This window comes from Cryptomeria japonica, chromosome 8, assembly GCF_030272615.1.
Source record: "Cryptomeria japonica chromosome 8, Sugi_1.0, whole genome shotgun sequence".
NCBI lineage: Eukaryota > Viridiplantae > Streptophyta > Pinopsida > Cupressales > Cupressaceae > Cryptomeria > Cryptomeria japonica.
Window position 1 is genome coordinate 5,705,338 of NC_081412.1, and position 15,246 is coordinate 5,720,583.

A 15,246-nucleotide genomic window follows, 5' to 3' on the forward strand; every position below is an offset into this window, starting at 1 on the left:
ATTCCGACGACCACTAATGAAACACCTGACAAGGATGCTTTGCATCCCACGGCACTCCTCTATCGGAATTTTATACTTTGGTGTCGGAATTCCGATGACAGCACGAGATGGCGATGGTATTCGTTCGCGGAATGAGCATGCATGGTGGCCGTCAGAAAGGTTGTGGTAATGTCAAAATTGCGACGACCACGAGGATAGTCGGAACTTCCGACACAAAGTTTTCGACGATCGTTTTTGTCAGTAGTGCGACGAAATGTGGTCGGAAATCCGACGATTGGCCGTCGAAATCTTGAACCAAATGTACTAGTGACCCTTCCAAAGGGTCCAGAGCAAAATTCCTTATTAGCCTACTTTTTAACCTTTCTTGGACATGAAAACTTGTTCCTAGGGCAATGAAAGATGAAATCCTACCTTGCAATGAAGTTTCAAGTGGAAAAAATGATGATTTTTGGTCAAGAATGAGAATTTCGCTCCTGACCCTTCCAAAGGGTCCAGAGCAAATTTTCTCAAAACCTCTTTTGCTATCAAGTTTTTGCTAGATCAAGTGTGGGATAAGGTGAATTCAAGATGAAAAGATGAAGAAGGGATCTACAAACAAGAAATTCGCCCCTGACCCTTCCAAAGGGTCCAGAGTGAAAAACCCTAAAGTCACCTTTTCCTTCAAGATTTGAGTTAAAGCAGGCCTAAACAAAGGTGAAAGAGACTATTTAGAATGCCTTGGAGAAATTATGACCTTCAAAAAATGTGAATTTTGAGCTCAAGTGAGAATTTCGGTTCTGACCCTTCCAAAGGGTCCAGAGTGAAATTCTGGATAGGTCCTGCCCCTGGCTAGGTTGTTGAGCAAAATTGACCTTTTTCGCCTTGTGAGGATCAAACCAATGCTAGCAAGTTGAGAAGTGGATTCAAACTGAAGAAATTTTGATGAATTGAAGTGAAAGAGATTGGAAAATTGGCCTGAAGGGTGAATTTCGCTCCTGACCCTTCCAAAGGGTCCAGAGCGAAATTCCCAAAATGCAGTGTTTCCTTCAAAATATTGTTGAGCCAACTCAATGGTTGCAATGAATAGACCCTGGAGATTGCCTTGGAGAAGGTCAATGATCAAGCAAAGGTGAATTTTGACCTAAAAAGAGAAAATCGCTCTTGACCCTTCCAAAGGGTCCAGGGCGAAATTCTTGAAAACACCTATTATTCACCTTGTTTAGGCTAAGTTGAAGGCAAGTTGCAAAATTGTGATGGCAAACCTAGATTGTAAGAATGTTGATTGATGAAGCAAAAAAGCCTAGATGAGAGGTTCAAATAAGCCTTGAAATAATTTAAGCCTTCATCACTTTGAATATTTTAATGCCTAAGGAATGAAGATTCATCAAGCTTTAATCAAGCCTTAACGTTTCCTAAGCTAGCCTATAGTCTTCCACTAAAATTGCCTATTACAAGACATTTGTAAGACTAAAACAAGTTTGCATAAATTAAGGCATTCATAATTTGATTAATTAATTTCTAAGCCTTAAAATAAATGAAAAAATCCACCTTTGAGCTTTGGAATTAATTTAAAAAATTAAAAATTATGCTTGAGCGCTCAAAAATCATTATTGTGCCTTTTCAAACAAGTCGGCCATCCTTTGAGAGGAGTTTTATTTTATTTTATTCCCTATTTGCCAAGTCGGCCTTGAGGGAAATCAAGGTGAGCGCCCTATATAAGGGAGGTGCATTTTAACAAATTCAAATCATTCTTTCATTATCTCTCATGCGAACTTGAAGAGCAGATTTGGAGGTGCGAAATTGAGCAAGTGGGAGGATAATTTCCAGATTTTGGAAGGTGTTTGAAGGCAAATTTCCAGATTTAGAGAAGCTAGTTGAGGGCGAAATTCTTTTTGAAGGCTGATTGAAGCTTAATTCATCCAAAGGAGGACCTAAAATTCAGATCAAACGTCCTTATCTAGCAAATTCTCATCTCTCTTCATTCATTTTTCAAAGGTTGATAGCTAAAAATCAAGGGAGACGTATGGATAATCAGATTTTTGAAAGTTTGTTCAAGATTTTAGTTTGATTTCCATAGCAATCCTTTGAAAATCTAAGTCTTGTGCAATCTGATTTCCATTCATAATTAATATTAATTTGAAAATTCATAATTCTAGGATTTATCACATTATTTCCTTAAAAGGTCTTAAATCCTATACCTTAAGATATTATGCTCAAACCCTAACTTTAAGCTTTTGTGTAGAGATTAAGGACGACCTCCACAAGACCAGACCAAGACAAGGACGACCTTCTCTAGTCTAGCATCAACAAGGACGACCTTCTCCAGTCCAGCATCAACAAGGACGACCTTCTCCAGTCTAGCATCATCAGGGACGACATCTTCCAGTCCAGCATTCCAAGGAAAGGTACACCATCCATCCTGCACACAAAGACAAAGGAGGTCAGAGCAAGGGTCCGTTGGAGAAGCAGACAGTTTCAGAAGAGTTAACTAAAGTTAGCTTCTCAACATCACCAAATTGGGCATCAACCAAGTGTCAAACAAGGTGGCATCCTAGTCATCACTCCTCCAGTCGAGTTGGTCCACTTCAACATGTCCAGATTCAATGTACCTGACTCATCAAAGATGGCACTAACTTCGATGTACCTACTCCGGCTACCCATTGGTCGAATATTCTAGAGAAGACATGTGTCCAAATAATGCAATTATTTCATTGGTCAGAATTAAGTTTGTTGTAACAAACCCTAATTAGGGTTTCATTGTAAAATCTTGGCCATTGATCTCAAATTGATCTAAGCCATTGAATTGTATTGGGGGCACTATATAAGCCTTGGATCCTCATTTGTAAAGGCAAATAGTTAGTTAGTAGTTAGAAGGTGAATAGTTAGAAATAGTGAATAGTCAGATGATAGAATAGCAATTAAAGTAGAATAGAGAGAGAAGGCAAAGATTGTTGCCAAGATGTTGTTGTAAAAGACTTGTAAAACTTCATTGAAGAAATGGTGAAATTTATGGGTCGATTCAACAATTTGCATGGTCTCTATATTTCTCATATTTGATTTCATGTTATTAGATGAGTGGAAGAAATGTGTTTGATTGATGGTGAAATTTGTATATCCATACTACTAGTAGTTTGTTGATTGCAGACTTGCCTTGTGTAGTCAACTGGAATCATTTAGCTTAAGCTTAACTTCAATTGTTGCTTCTTCACTGATATGCATCAACCTAATGGTGTCTATGCCTGTAGCGATGATCTAAACATCATAAAGTTTTCCTCCGAAGATCGCACTAACCTTGTGGAGATGGTCCTGGGATGTCAAAACAAGACTTAGTTAGAATTTCATTAAAGATCATTCATTGCTCCTACATTCTTAGTGTCAGAATTAGATCCTTTCCTCGCCCTCATCCTTTTCCTTTTTTTTCAAAATCTAGGCTAGTGAAATCCTGTGTTCCAGCAATGTTCAAAGCAAATCAGACGTTTAGTCATCTAGTGTAAGTCCCCTTGTGATTCCAACAAAATCACATCATACCACAAAGAGCTTATCCACGAGTAGAGAACCTACATACAAGAACCTTGGAATTGCCTCGACTGATCCTTCGGCGAGATCTTCAGCAATCAGGAAACTTTGCTCAAGAGAGGATAAGGTACCTTTAGGTATTTTATTCTATGTTTGGTCGTGTACAAAATACACATCAACAATACCCAACCATCATACCCAACTCAACAATTTTGTATATTTCTACAAATTAACTAATACAATTTTTGTGTGGCCATATTCAGTTATAGTGAACCACAAACTTAAATTTTAGAAGTCACATCAAACAAGAAATAATCATTTAGATTCCAACTAACTTCACAACCATTTGTCTCCCCTCAAGTCTTGGGTTCTACACAATTTATAAGGACATCATTCAAACCATCTTTCCAATTGATCGCAGATACTTGGAAAGAGATATGGCATGGACACTATTGTAGGACAGCAGCCTATTTAGTTAACTAGAATTATTTTTACAAATGTATTTTATCTTCCATGATCACTAGTTTAGGACATTTTTAAGTAGCTTAAATTTCACGCTTTATAGGTAGTGTTTTCTTCCACTCATCAAAGGATAGATAGAAACTATGAAAAACAACACAATATGCATAAGACAGATTTGACTAAGGGAAAAAAGAAAACGTGAAATTGAATATCTAGATTCTATTAGATGCCTAATGGAAATGTGCAAACATCAAACAATACCAAATAAAGATATTAACAAAATGGAGAAAAAGGTGTTGGTTAAAATGAAAAAGTTACTTTAAGTGGTATATACCGTATGTGATAAGTATATATGCCCACTTTCATTTACGGCATCCAACAATCTTGAATTTAGAGTGTAGCCATCATCTGGATCATTTGCTGGAGGTAAAACTCGAAAACAAACTAATGCAAAAGTACGAGGCGCCATGACCTACTCAACATTAACCGTGTCATACAATACCGGTTAGTCATTCTAAAAATTGGTTCTTCTAACCAAACATATAGCATTGAAGAACAAAAGGTGCCAATTTGCATTCAAGTGTATCTAACTACTACTTGGAAAAACTTACCTCAAACTTGTTATCTCGAGTAACAAGATTTTCAAAATGTTGAGCGAGACCAATGTGATTTCTGATATAAGCCTGTAAATTTGAAATTCCATACAGACGCAAGACCATCCACAACTTCAATGACCTGCACAAGACAGGAAATACCTGTGGCAAAAAATTTAACACTAACAGCGAATACCCAAATGTACAAAATTTCTAACACTAACCGAAATACCGAAATGGCGAAATGTCAAACCAATCTAAAGTCATATATAATGGCAATAAAGTATTATTTAATTAATTAAATCTTATTTTATCACACCTTGCTAGTGAGATATAAATAGAAACCTAGTCTTTGTACATGGTTCTTTTGTAACGTAGCATAAAATGGGTATGGATCCACCTTAATAACCAGATTATCTCTGATCTGAAATAATATCCATCTTTTGGCAATACGTAGGCCAATCCATTGCCCTTTGCCAAAAAGCCTAGCATAATTGCCCAAAATGTAGCAATCACATATTTCAGTTGGGCCTAATCTTTTTTAAGGAAACAAAACCCTACTCTACCAAATTTAGTGTGAGTGGGAAGGTAGACATAATTGACAATTTATTTGATCTTTATGAATAAGTAAATACCAAACACAGCAAGACCATTCACTAACAGGAGCAAAATATAATGAATGCTACATCATAATTGTAAATTGCATTCTACAATTACAAAAACCAAACAACGTACCAGTGTAGCCAAACCACAAATATACCCAAAATACATGAAATCCTGATTAAACTTTACCAACTATAGCCAATTCATATAGAAACTCCAACTGCTGATCTTCTATCGTAGTAACATAGGCTTAGTTCCTAGTCTAGATGCAAGAAGTGGACAGTATGCAGTAGCAAGAAAAGCCACTACAGCATTGTTACTTTTCCACCCTAAGAACTACAAGCCTCCTCACAAGGAACCTTCCCCTACAATTGATATCCAAAATGCTTGGTTGAAAGAAGAGGACAAAAACCTGCCTAGTTTGAATTGTGTTGAATGCATGAGAAACATTTTCAATTTTAAAAAATGCATATGAACAGAAATCTAAATAAATTGTTTCTTTATAATTTAGTCAAGCACAGGGAAAAAACACTCACCTGAAACGACTTCCAAGTGGTATTTGCCAATCTTTGTAATCTATCACTAGCTTAGAGTCCGATGCCTGGAAACAATATGTGAATTTGATGTCATTTTTCACCATTCACACTGTTCTAAATTTTAACAATCTGTTTTACCTGTATCAAGTAGAATTATTGAAGAGAAGATGGCGAAGGTAAAAACTAAGAGTATAAATAAAGAAAGCAGATCTTTAAGGAAAGATCATTTCTTCCTCTATTTATTTTATTCTGTCTCATGGAATTAAAATTTTCTTGAAAAATAAGAAACAATCTAATATATGGTTCCAAAATAGCTAAGCTTATAAAACACTCAACTAGTTGCAGACCCCACTAATAAAAAATGATAATCAAAAACAATAAATGCAAATGGCTTTATCATGTTTAATACTAGTGCTGTAATTAAGAAGTTCAAGGATTTCATGGGCAGAACTGTGTTCTTTCTAGTCATATCAAATTGCCCTATGTGAGTAGTTACCATGATAATGGCATTTATCTTCATTTGGATTGGTAATAATTAAAAGGCAAGGAAACCCACTTAGCACACAAACACCCTTAACCATTTTGTTAGTAAACATGGGAATGTAAATGCAATCCATTGGTTTGGGAATTATTCTCTCTAGCCTCCATAGTCTATACCCATGGGAAGAGCCTTTGAGGGCAAAATAGTATGGTGTCCAAAATATTGTCTAGCTTAAGTTTAGAGATTTTCAACAAAGTTATATTTTCTTCTTTAGGTTTTCACATTTAGTTTTAGCATAAAGTGTTCAATACACATGAAATTGCCATTTCATAAAAAAATAGTTTTCAAATAACAATTCCAAAAAGAACTATGTATTCACAAGATTAACATGATCACACAACTGTCGTATTAAAATTAGAAATCCCAACCAATTTGCGTTCATCAGCCAGCAGACATTTATAGAGGCCAGAACAAATGTAATTCAAAACACTTTTAAATACAGTAATATATTGTTTTGCTAAGATAATTCCATATTTCAATTTTTTACTAGTCAAACAAATCATTCTAATGAATTTGTGTATAGGTTCTAATTTGTAACCAACCAGCCTATGCCTATAGTTGTGTGTATAGGTTCTGGAGGCATAGCTGTTGCAGAGGCATTGGACGAAGCAGATTCGGAGGGGGATGGCAATGAGGTAGATGGTGATGCGGAGAGAGGTGGAGTCTGCAATTTTGTTTTTTGTGGGCTTATGTCTCTTTTCTTCTAGGCAGCTAGGGCTTCTCTGATTCTTGGCTTTGCTGTGAAGGGATTGACTTGGGGTGGTGTGTCTTTGTTGTCTTCAAAGGCTCTCTTGACTTCTGCCTTTCCTATTGCCTCTGTTGTGCCTCTTGTTTCTTGTTTTGTGGTGGTTGTTGATTGTTTCAAGGTAGAGGACGCAGAATTTTTGGGTGCTCAAGGAGGCAGCGTTTTTTCCATTTCTAAGCCCTCTTCAAAGGAGGATGGTGTCTATTTTTCGGATGCCAAGGGTGGTGTGGCTGTGGGTTTTGGTAGCAGTATCTGTTGCTGCTCCATTTTGGGTTTTGTGGGTTTTTCTCTCCAGATGCTGTTTTGTTCTTTTGAGGCTTGTTGGGCCACTCTCGAGCTAGAAGATCTTTTGTTGAAGGCTACCTGTGGTTGTTTGAGATTCTGTTTTGGGGGTTTCGGGGCTCTGTTTCCCTTTTCCAGGGTGCTGGTTGAGGCCTTTGCTCTTTAGGGGATGGCCTCTCTTTTGGGTTTCATCATTGATGCCGCCACTATTTCTCTACTCAGCTTTTTTGGTGATGTATGTCCTTGTGCAAATTGTTGGAGCTCTGTGGTTCCCTAGTCTCAACTATCTTTTGCGAGCTCTTGATACTTTTTCTCTAGTCCTCCCCCATGATATTCCTATTTGTTAGGAATTAGTGTTCACATGCATTCAAATAATAATGTAGTGTGTAAGGTAAAGTGAGTTGTAATAGCAACTCACATAATTATGGGTGATATTCCTATTTGTTAGGAATTAGTGTTCACATGCATTCAAATAATAATGTAGTGTGTAAGGTAAAGTGAGTTGTAATAGCAACTCACATAATTATGGGTGGTTCAATATTCCATTGTTTGTTAGGTTTGTTAGTATGATTATTTGTTTGTATTATGAGCTATTAAAAATAACTCATCTATATTAGAGAGTTGTTATAGGATCTCTTCTACAAGATAGGAGATTCTAATCCTATAAATATGTAATATGCATTGAATGAAAATGTGATGAGAGAAAGTATTATTTGAGTGTGAAATCTGCTCATCAAATTTCTAGTCATATTTCTTATACTATTAATGTGGAGTTCTCTCCTTTTGAGGTAGAGAACCTTTGTGTGGGGGTGGCCAAGGATAGGCTTTCTTTCATTCCTCTTCCTTGCTGGCTGATCCTATTGAGGTGGAGGGGTCTCCTATTGGGGTGGTGCTTGGTTGGTGGGTGAAGTTGGAAGTTGCTCCTCTTGTTCTGGTGGTTGGTTGCACTGGCTCTATTCACATCATTCTTCTTTTTCTATGTCCCTCTTCTCCTATGGAGGTGGAGAATTCGGTGGAGTTTGCGTTTTCAGTGGTCGATGGACTCATGTTTCAGCAGTAGCTGAAGGTTTTAGGAGCCTATTTAAAACCCAATTGTCCAATTTGTTTTGTATGCTTCATTTATGTCACTAAACGTGGAGGTTATGGGAGCCTTATTAATACCCATGTTTAAGGTTAAGGGAGCTTGTAAAAACCCTATGTTCATGTTTGCCTGAATAGTCTCACTTGTTTGATGGCTTAGGCCTTGTGGGTGTTTCAGCTAAATCTTTGACGCCTTTTAGTTGTTGTTTGGCTGCTGGTTGGTTGTTGTTAGTCTTTGTTTTATCTTTTTGCAGTGCTTTGCTTTTGGGTTTTGGATTCCCGCTAAGTCTAGCGGGTTTCAGGCATAGAAACGAAACTCGAACTCAGCAAAGGTGACTCGACTTGAAACTCAGGACTCGACAAAAAAACTCAGCCAGGACTCGGCAAAGTGAAAAACCCAATAGATTTAGAGATTTTTAAGGATTTAAAACTTGTTTCATGCACCATTTATTAAATAAACCTTAAATACACAATAACATAATCAAATAGAAGCTAATTTGATCACAAACACAAGTATACATCAATCACATAAGTATAAATGCAAAATGTAGTTGAAAGGAATAGTAAATTTAGATATATAAATATTGTCAAATTTATACAAAACTCATGGACACCTTATAGGGAGTGAGATGAGGTAATCTTTTCAGTTTGAGCTTATCCACCATTTCAACTGAGACAATATTCTCTGTAGAACCTGAATCCACAATTACCTTACAAATTTTGCCATGTGACTTACAAGTGGTCCTAAATAGACTTTTCCTTTGTGGAGGCTCTTGAGCTTGGGGTATCTTTAGCATTGTTCTTCTCATCATCAAATTTTCTCCATCTGTCATTGGCCCTACCTTCCTGATTGGAGAGGTCTCACTTTGAGTATCCTCCTCTTGCACTAACTGAGTCATTCTTTCACCCAAGTATGAGCTTGTTGAACTTGAGGCTTTTCCCGAGCACTTGATCATGGTATGTCCAACTTGGTTGTAGTGGTAACACCTTCCGGTGAAGATTGTATTTCCTCTCCCTGAGCTTCCAAACCTGCCTCTAAAATTGCTTCTCCCTCTAAAGGATCCTCTATATGTCCCTCTTTGAGAGTCTCCACTTCCTTCTTGGTTTTGATGTTCTTCATTTCTTGAAGCACTTTGCCCTCTACCAAAGGTTCCTCTACCTCTGAAGTTCATACCACCTCTATGCTTCTGATTTTTCTCACTTCTCCTTTTGATCTTTTCCTCTGCCCTTAATGCCAACTGAAAACACTTATGAACAGTGTCTGGTGTGAGGATGCCTATTTCATCTTGTATGTTTTACGTAAGACCATTCATGTATCTGGCCAATTTCTCCACTTCATTCTCATGTTTCCTAGCCCTCAAACTTAGTTTGTGGAATTCCTCAATGTATGGATTGACATCTAGTTCCCTTTGTTTCAAATTTTGCAGTCTCTTGTGAATTTGAACTTCATAATCCCCTAGTAGGAATTGAGCTTTAAGCCTTATCTCCATATGCTCCCATGAAGTTATCTTTTTCTTACCTACTTGTACCCTTTCTTCTTGCATCATGTTCCACCAAACCAGGGCCGATCTCCTCAATCTTGACTTGGCTACATTTACTCTTTTCTCCTCTGCTACCTCCTTATAATCAAAATGATTATTCAATGCTTCTATCCAATCTAATAACTCCTCTCCATTGAGATTTCCTCCATAGGTGGGTAATTGATCCAAATTATCCTTGGAGATAGATTTGACTACATCCACGAATAGTTTTTGGTCTTGAGGCATGGCTACTGTTGCCTGGTCCTCCTCACATTCCACTTCTTCATCTGTCTCATCTCCCCATTTTGTCTTAACCTTCCCCTTCTTAGCATCTCGGGTCCCTTTGGTTCCTTCCTCATCCCTCAATCCTTCTAGCATCTCTGTCACCATCTGTCGGATGGCTTCTTGAGTCATTGCCTTTGGAGGCATTGAACTTGCATCTGATTCCTCAACGTCTGACATACACCAATGTTTCAAAATGGGTGGCTCTGATACCACTCTGATGCAGAGATTCTTGGAGTTACTCCAATTCACCTGGTTGTCTTCCTTGCTCACTCCTACCCTCTAACTCCTCAAGTTCATCCAATGGTACTTGGTAAGGGTTCTACTAGTTAGACCTCCAAGGCCTAATCCACTTTGGCTTGCCTCCAAGGTATAGCCACTGATCTTTAACAATCAACTCTTTCTATTGAGGATTCCACCTCAATACCTATTACATCTTCCTAGTGCTCCAACAACCTCTGCAAAGGATCTTTTCCGACAAACTTGTTCCATGAGTGTAAAATGAGTTTAGATAGGGTCTTTGGTGTCTTTCAATGGTTTGGCCACCTTTGAACCATTTGGCAAGCTTTCCCAAGGTCACCTTGGCTATATCGGCTCCAAACAGGCCTAACTCAATTAGCCCTCCTCTTACGGTTTTCAGTTTTTAGTCTCAAATATTCCCACACAAGGCCACAAATAATTTACATATTTGAGCACCCTTTTCAGGGTTACAAACAATATTGCAAAATGGCATCTGGGTTCTCCATACACATGGGGTATCCAAAACTATCCTATTTTCAAGGGTTTTAGGCCTACCCGGGTGACTTGCACACTTGGTCTTAAAAAGCCACACCAGTCAAAACTCCTGCAAAAACCAATCATGGATTCTCAAAGGGCATTCAAGGGAGTCTCCAAACATGTATCAACTTTCCTTCTACCAATCCATATGTGCTCTGAAAACGCACATCTCTTGCTGTCCTAGTCTCACCAACTCCTAGCTGTGAGCCTAGGGTATCATTGTAAAATTGCCACAAAGGTCTGCAAAGCCATAAAACCTACTCTAAACATATTTACAGACCCTAACCTAGCATTCCACTAGATTTCAACCGATGCCATCAGTGGATGCTCAGGTTAGAGCCATTTCTTGATTAAACCCTAGTTTACAAGGGTTTTGTACCTAGTCACAGAGAATGGTTTGAATCTCTACAACCAAACACAATCAAACTTTTCAATCTACCTTGTTGGAAAGTACATTCACCAAGCTCTCATGCTTTGCAAGTAAATTCTCCTGACAAGTCCATACTGGACCATACTACTCAACAAAAACAAAAGCAAAACAATGAAAATGGTGTAGAACAAGGTTTTTCCTGACAATCAAAAACTTGCTTTGTATTCCAGATCTTCCAACCCGTACAATGAAATTGTTTTTGGCTTTAAACAACCTGATTCAGTTGGTTAGAACCAACTTCTTCACTGCCAACAACAAAAAGTGCAACTTTTGCAATGTTGCTTAACATTTTTACATCTTTTTTACTCTTAGGATGCAACCTTGCATTCAAGTGCATTCTAAGGCTCAAAAGGCCCTCTATGCATTCTAGGAGACCTAAAACAATGCCCTACACCCTATTACATGATGACTCTATTATGAGAATAGTGCACCTGTGAACAACATCCACGTTACATCTTTTCAGGTTATCAACATCCTGAACACAACAAAAGCTTGGACAACTCAACCATGACTTCATGGAGTCCCAAATAGTTGGTCCACTTATTAAAACATAAAAGACTTCGAACAAACCAAAAATTGCATGGAGTGTCAGGTGCCCTGCACCATACTCCCATGGGACAAAGAACTCAAGTCCCTTGATTTAAGAGGTCTACAATTTCCACACCATGCTGAAGTATATCTGATTCTGACATCCACATAGCATCTGATTCAAGTAACCCTACCCACTTTACAAGATAATGTTTGTATACCCCTTTCCTTGTCTTCTTTACAACCTTGGTGTCCAAGATACTTTCCAACTTGACCGGTTGGCTTGGTGGCAAATCTCTCACCCAATCTTCAGTACCCAGTGATGAGGTGTCCAATTGATTTGTTTGTGATTCTCCCTTATATGGATAGAGATCACATACATTAAAGATAGGAGAAATACCCAAGGTGGGAGGGAGTTCAACTTCATATGCATTCTGACCATATTTATGCATCACCTTGAGAGGCCCAATCTTCTTCATCAATAGCTTAGTAGGCTGCCCTTTTGGAAGTCTCTCTTTCCTTAGGTATGCTAGGACCAAATCTCCAATCTTAAATTGCACATTCCATCTTGTTTTATCAGCATTCATCTTATACTGCTCGGACTTTTGTTGTAAGGTTTGTCTTACCTTATCATGCACTTCTTTGATACCTTCTGCAAAATTCTCACCTTGTACACTCTTGGGTGTCATAGAACTGAGATCTCTGAGTTCTAAAATGCCCCTAGGATGAAAACCATACACTATCTCAAAGGGACTTTTACCTGTACTTCAGTTAACGAAGTCATTGTATGCATATTCTGCCTGACCAATTACCAAATCCCAAGTTTGCCAATGTTGTTTGATGAGGCATCTTAGTAGATTACCCAAGGATCTGTTGACTACCTCTGTCTGACCATCTGATTGAGGATGGTAGGCAAATGAGAAAGATGATTTTGTGCCCAACTTTCTCCAAAGTGTCCTCCAAAAGTGGCTTAAGAACTTTACATCTCTATCACTGACTATGTTGAGTGGAAGGCCATGAATTCTAACTATCTCCTTGAAGAAGAGTCCTGCAATATAGGTGGCATCATTGGTACTCTTGCAAGGTATAAAGTGTGCCATTTTACTGAATCTATCGACCACTACATACACACTGTCAAATCCCCTTGGAGTTCTTGGTAAGCCTAACACAAAATCCATGCTTAAACATTCCCAAGGCCTCTGAGGTATGACCAAAGGTTGGTACAAACCTGCATTATTTGGTGAACCTTTTGCTCTTTCGCAAATTGCACATTGTTCTACAAACCTTCTCACCTCTGATTGCAACTTAGGCCAATGGTAAAACCTACTAACCTGCTCCATAGTTTTATCTGTGCCAAAATGACCTCCTAGACCTCCTTGATGTTTTTCTTGGATAATGTTGTCTCATAGAACATTGGGGAATGCAAAGAAGGTGTCCTTTGAACAAAAAACCCTCTTGTATCATATACTCTGAATAAGTAACATGTGAGGTGTTAGAGAAATCAGTACAAACAGCATATATCTCTACAAATTCTTTATCATCCTTGTAGAGGTCTTTGAAGTCATTCAATCCCACACTTTGCAATTGTATCTCCATCATAGTCATGACTCTCCTACTTAATGCATCAGGTACCTTGTTTGCAGTGCCCTTTTTGTGCTTGATAGTGAAGGTGTAGGATTGTAAATATTCAACCCACTTTAGGTGTCTTTGATTCAATTTCTCTTGCTCATTAAGGAAACTAAGGGCATGGTTGTGAGTATAAACTACAAACTCTTTGGGTAGCAAGAAAAGACGCCACTTCTTCAATGCTTGCACCATGGCATGCAACTCCAAATCATATGTGGACTACCTTTGCTTGGCTTCATGAAAAAAATGCTATAGGATGACCTTGACTCAAAACGGCCCCTATTGCCCTTTGGCTAGCATCACATTCTACTGTAAACAACTGACTGAAATCAGGCTTTCTAAGGGTTGGCAACTCTGCTATCTTAGCTTTCAACAATTCAAATCCCTTATTGGCTTCCTTTGTCCACTTAAATTGACATTTAATCCCTCCTTTAATGGTATTAAGGATAGGAGCACAAACATGGCTAAAGTTTCTCACAAACTTCCTATAAAAAGATGGCATTCCATGAAAACTTCTAACATCACTTATGCCCCTAGGTTTAGGCCAATTAAGTATTGCTTCTACCTTACTTGGATCCATCTTTAAACAACCTTGTGAAATGACAAAACCAAGGTAAACTAACTCTGTTTTCAAGAACTCATTCGGCTCGGGACTCACCGAGTCCTGGCTAGTCTAGGAACTTTGGTTTCAGGTCCCTTCAAAACCTGTAAGGGGTTTCGGGTTCGCTCAAAACTTGTTTGATCTGTAACGTCCCCATATTGTCAAATAGTAATAATCTGTATTTGAAATGCTTATGTATTAATTATTTAATTATGAGTTATTGTTCATTCAAATTAAAGATTTAAATGAACTACTTAATAATGAATTGATTATTATGTTCGTTAACATACCAATAAAATCAAAAATAAATAAAATAATAAATTAAGTCCAAGAATATGAATACATTAATAATCATTTAACAATAATTATTAGATTATTTAAATAATCTAATAATTATCATCAATTATTAATATATTTATGGTATTATTATTGAATCATTATGATTGTTGTGTTTTTAATGGGAATGAGTGTGACCGCCGACGATTAAGGAAAAAGGAAAGGCAGCAACCTTTCAAAGGGGTCGGTGCCACTGAAGGGTGGCTTTCCACCACCACCTCCATGATATTTGAAGAGGACATGAATAGAAAGTTAGGAAAAAGGCATTGAATGCTTAAGGGAAAAGCAATTCGGTCAAACTAAGGCTGGAAAGGTAGTCACCAATTTTTACTTGTAATTATTGATCACCATCGATTAGATGAAATCAGAACTTTATTAAGTTACAGGAAGTAGCATCCTTATTCTTGGTGGTATGCATAGGGATGTGCTTAATACTTATGCTTAATATATGAAGCTTGATAATGTTTTTATGCAGAATTTAATGGTAATATTAATATAGACTGCAATACGTGTTAGTGTTAATTTCATATATAGTGGCAGACAAGACTGACACATGTCAGATCTGTCCACCTTTACAGCCACAATTATATTAACAACTAATGTTTTTAGGTACTGGTGGTATTAATAATTTATACCAAAGAATCGTTTGGGGAATTAATCGGCAAAACAAAAGTATAAGATCGGCAAAAAAATCGGATTTAAAAAAAATCAAAAAAAAATGCAGAAAAACAATCAAAAATTATTTTTAATATATATTTAAGGGCATTATAATAAAAAAACCTGCTATTTTTCAATTTAAAGTAGTTTAA

The 15,246-nt window shown here is 37.6% G+C and overlaps 1 protein-coding gene across 8 annotated transcripts in view; it reads right to left on the minus strand.

Moving 5' to 3' along the window:
• LOC131074237 (tyrosine decarboxylase 2) overlaps positions 1-15,246 on the minus strand; it is a 159,457-nt gene that overhangs the window by 33,667 nt on the left and 110,544 nt on the right. For 3 of the 8 annotated variants that reach the window (XM_058010817.2, XM_058010816.2, XM_058010815.2), the window contains 3 exons: positions 5,690-5,754; positions 4,569-4,692; positions 4,292-4,429 (listed from right to left, as the gene is read on the minus strand). In XM_058010817.2, coding sequence (XP_057866800.1) covers positions 4,292-4,429; positions 4,569-4,692; positions 5,690-5,754 — 327 coding nt within the window. Of the gene's footprint in view, positions 1-4,291; positions 4,430-4,568; positions 4,713-5,689; positions 5,755-15,246 lie in introns of those variants that run through there. The other 5 variants (XR_009113039.2, XR_009113038.2, XM_058010821.2 and 2 more) reach the window with 3 other exon arrangements.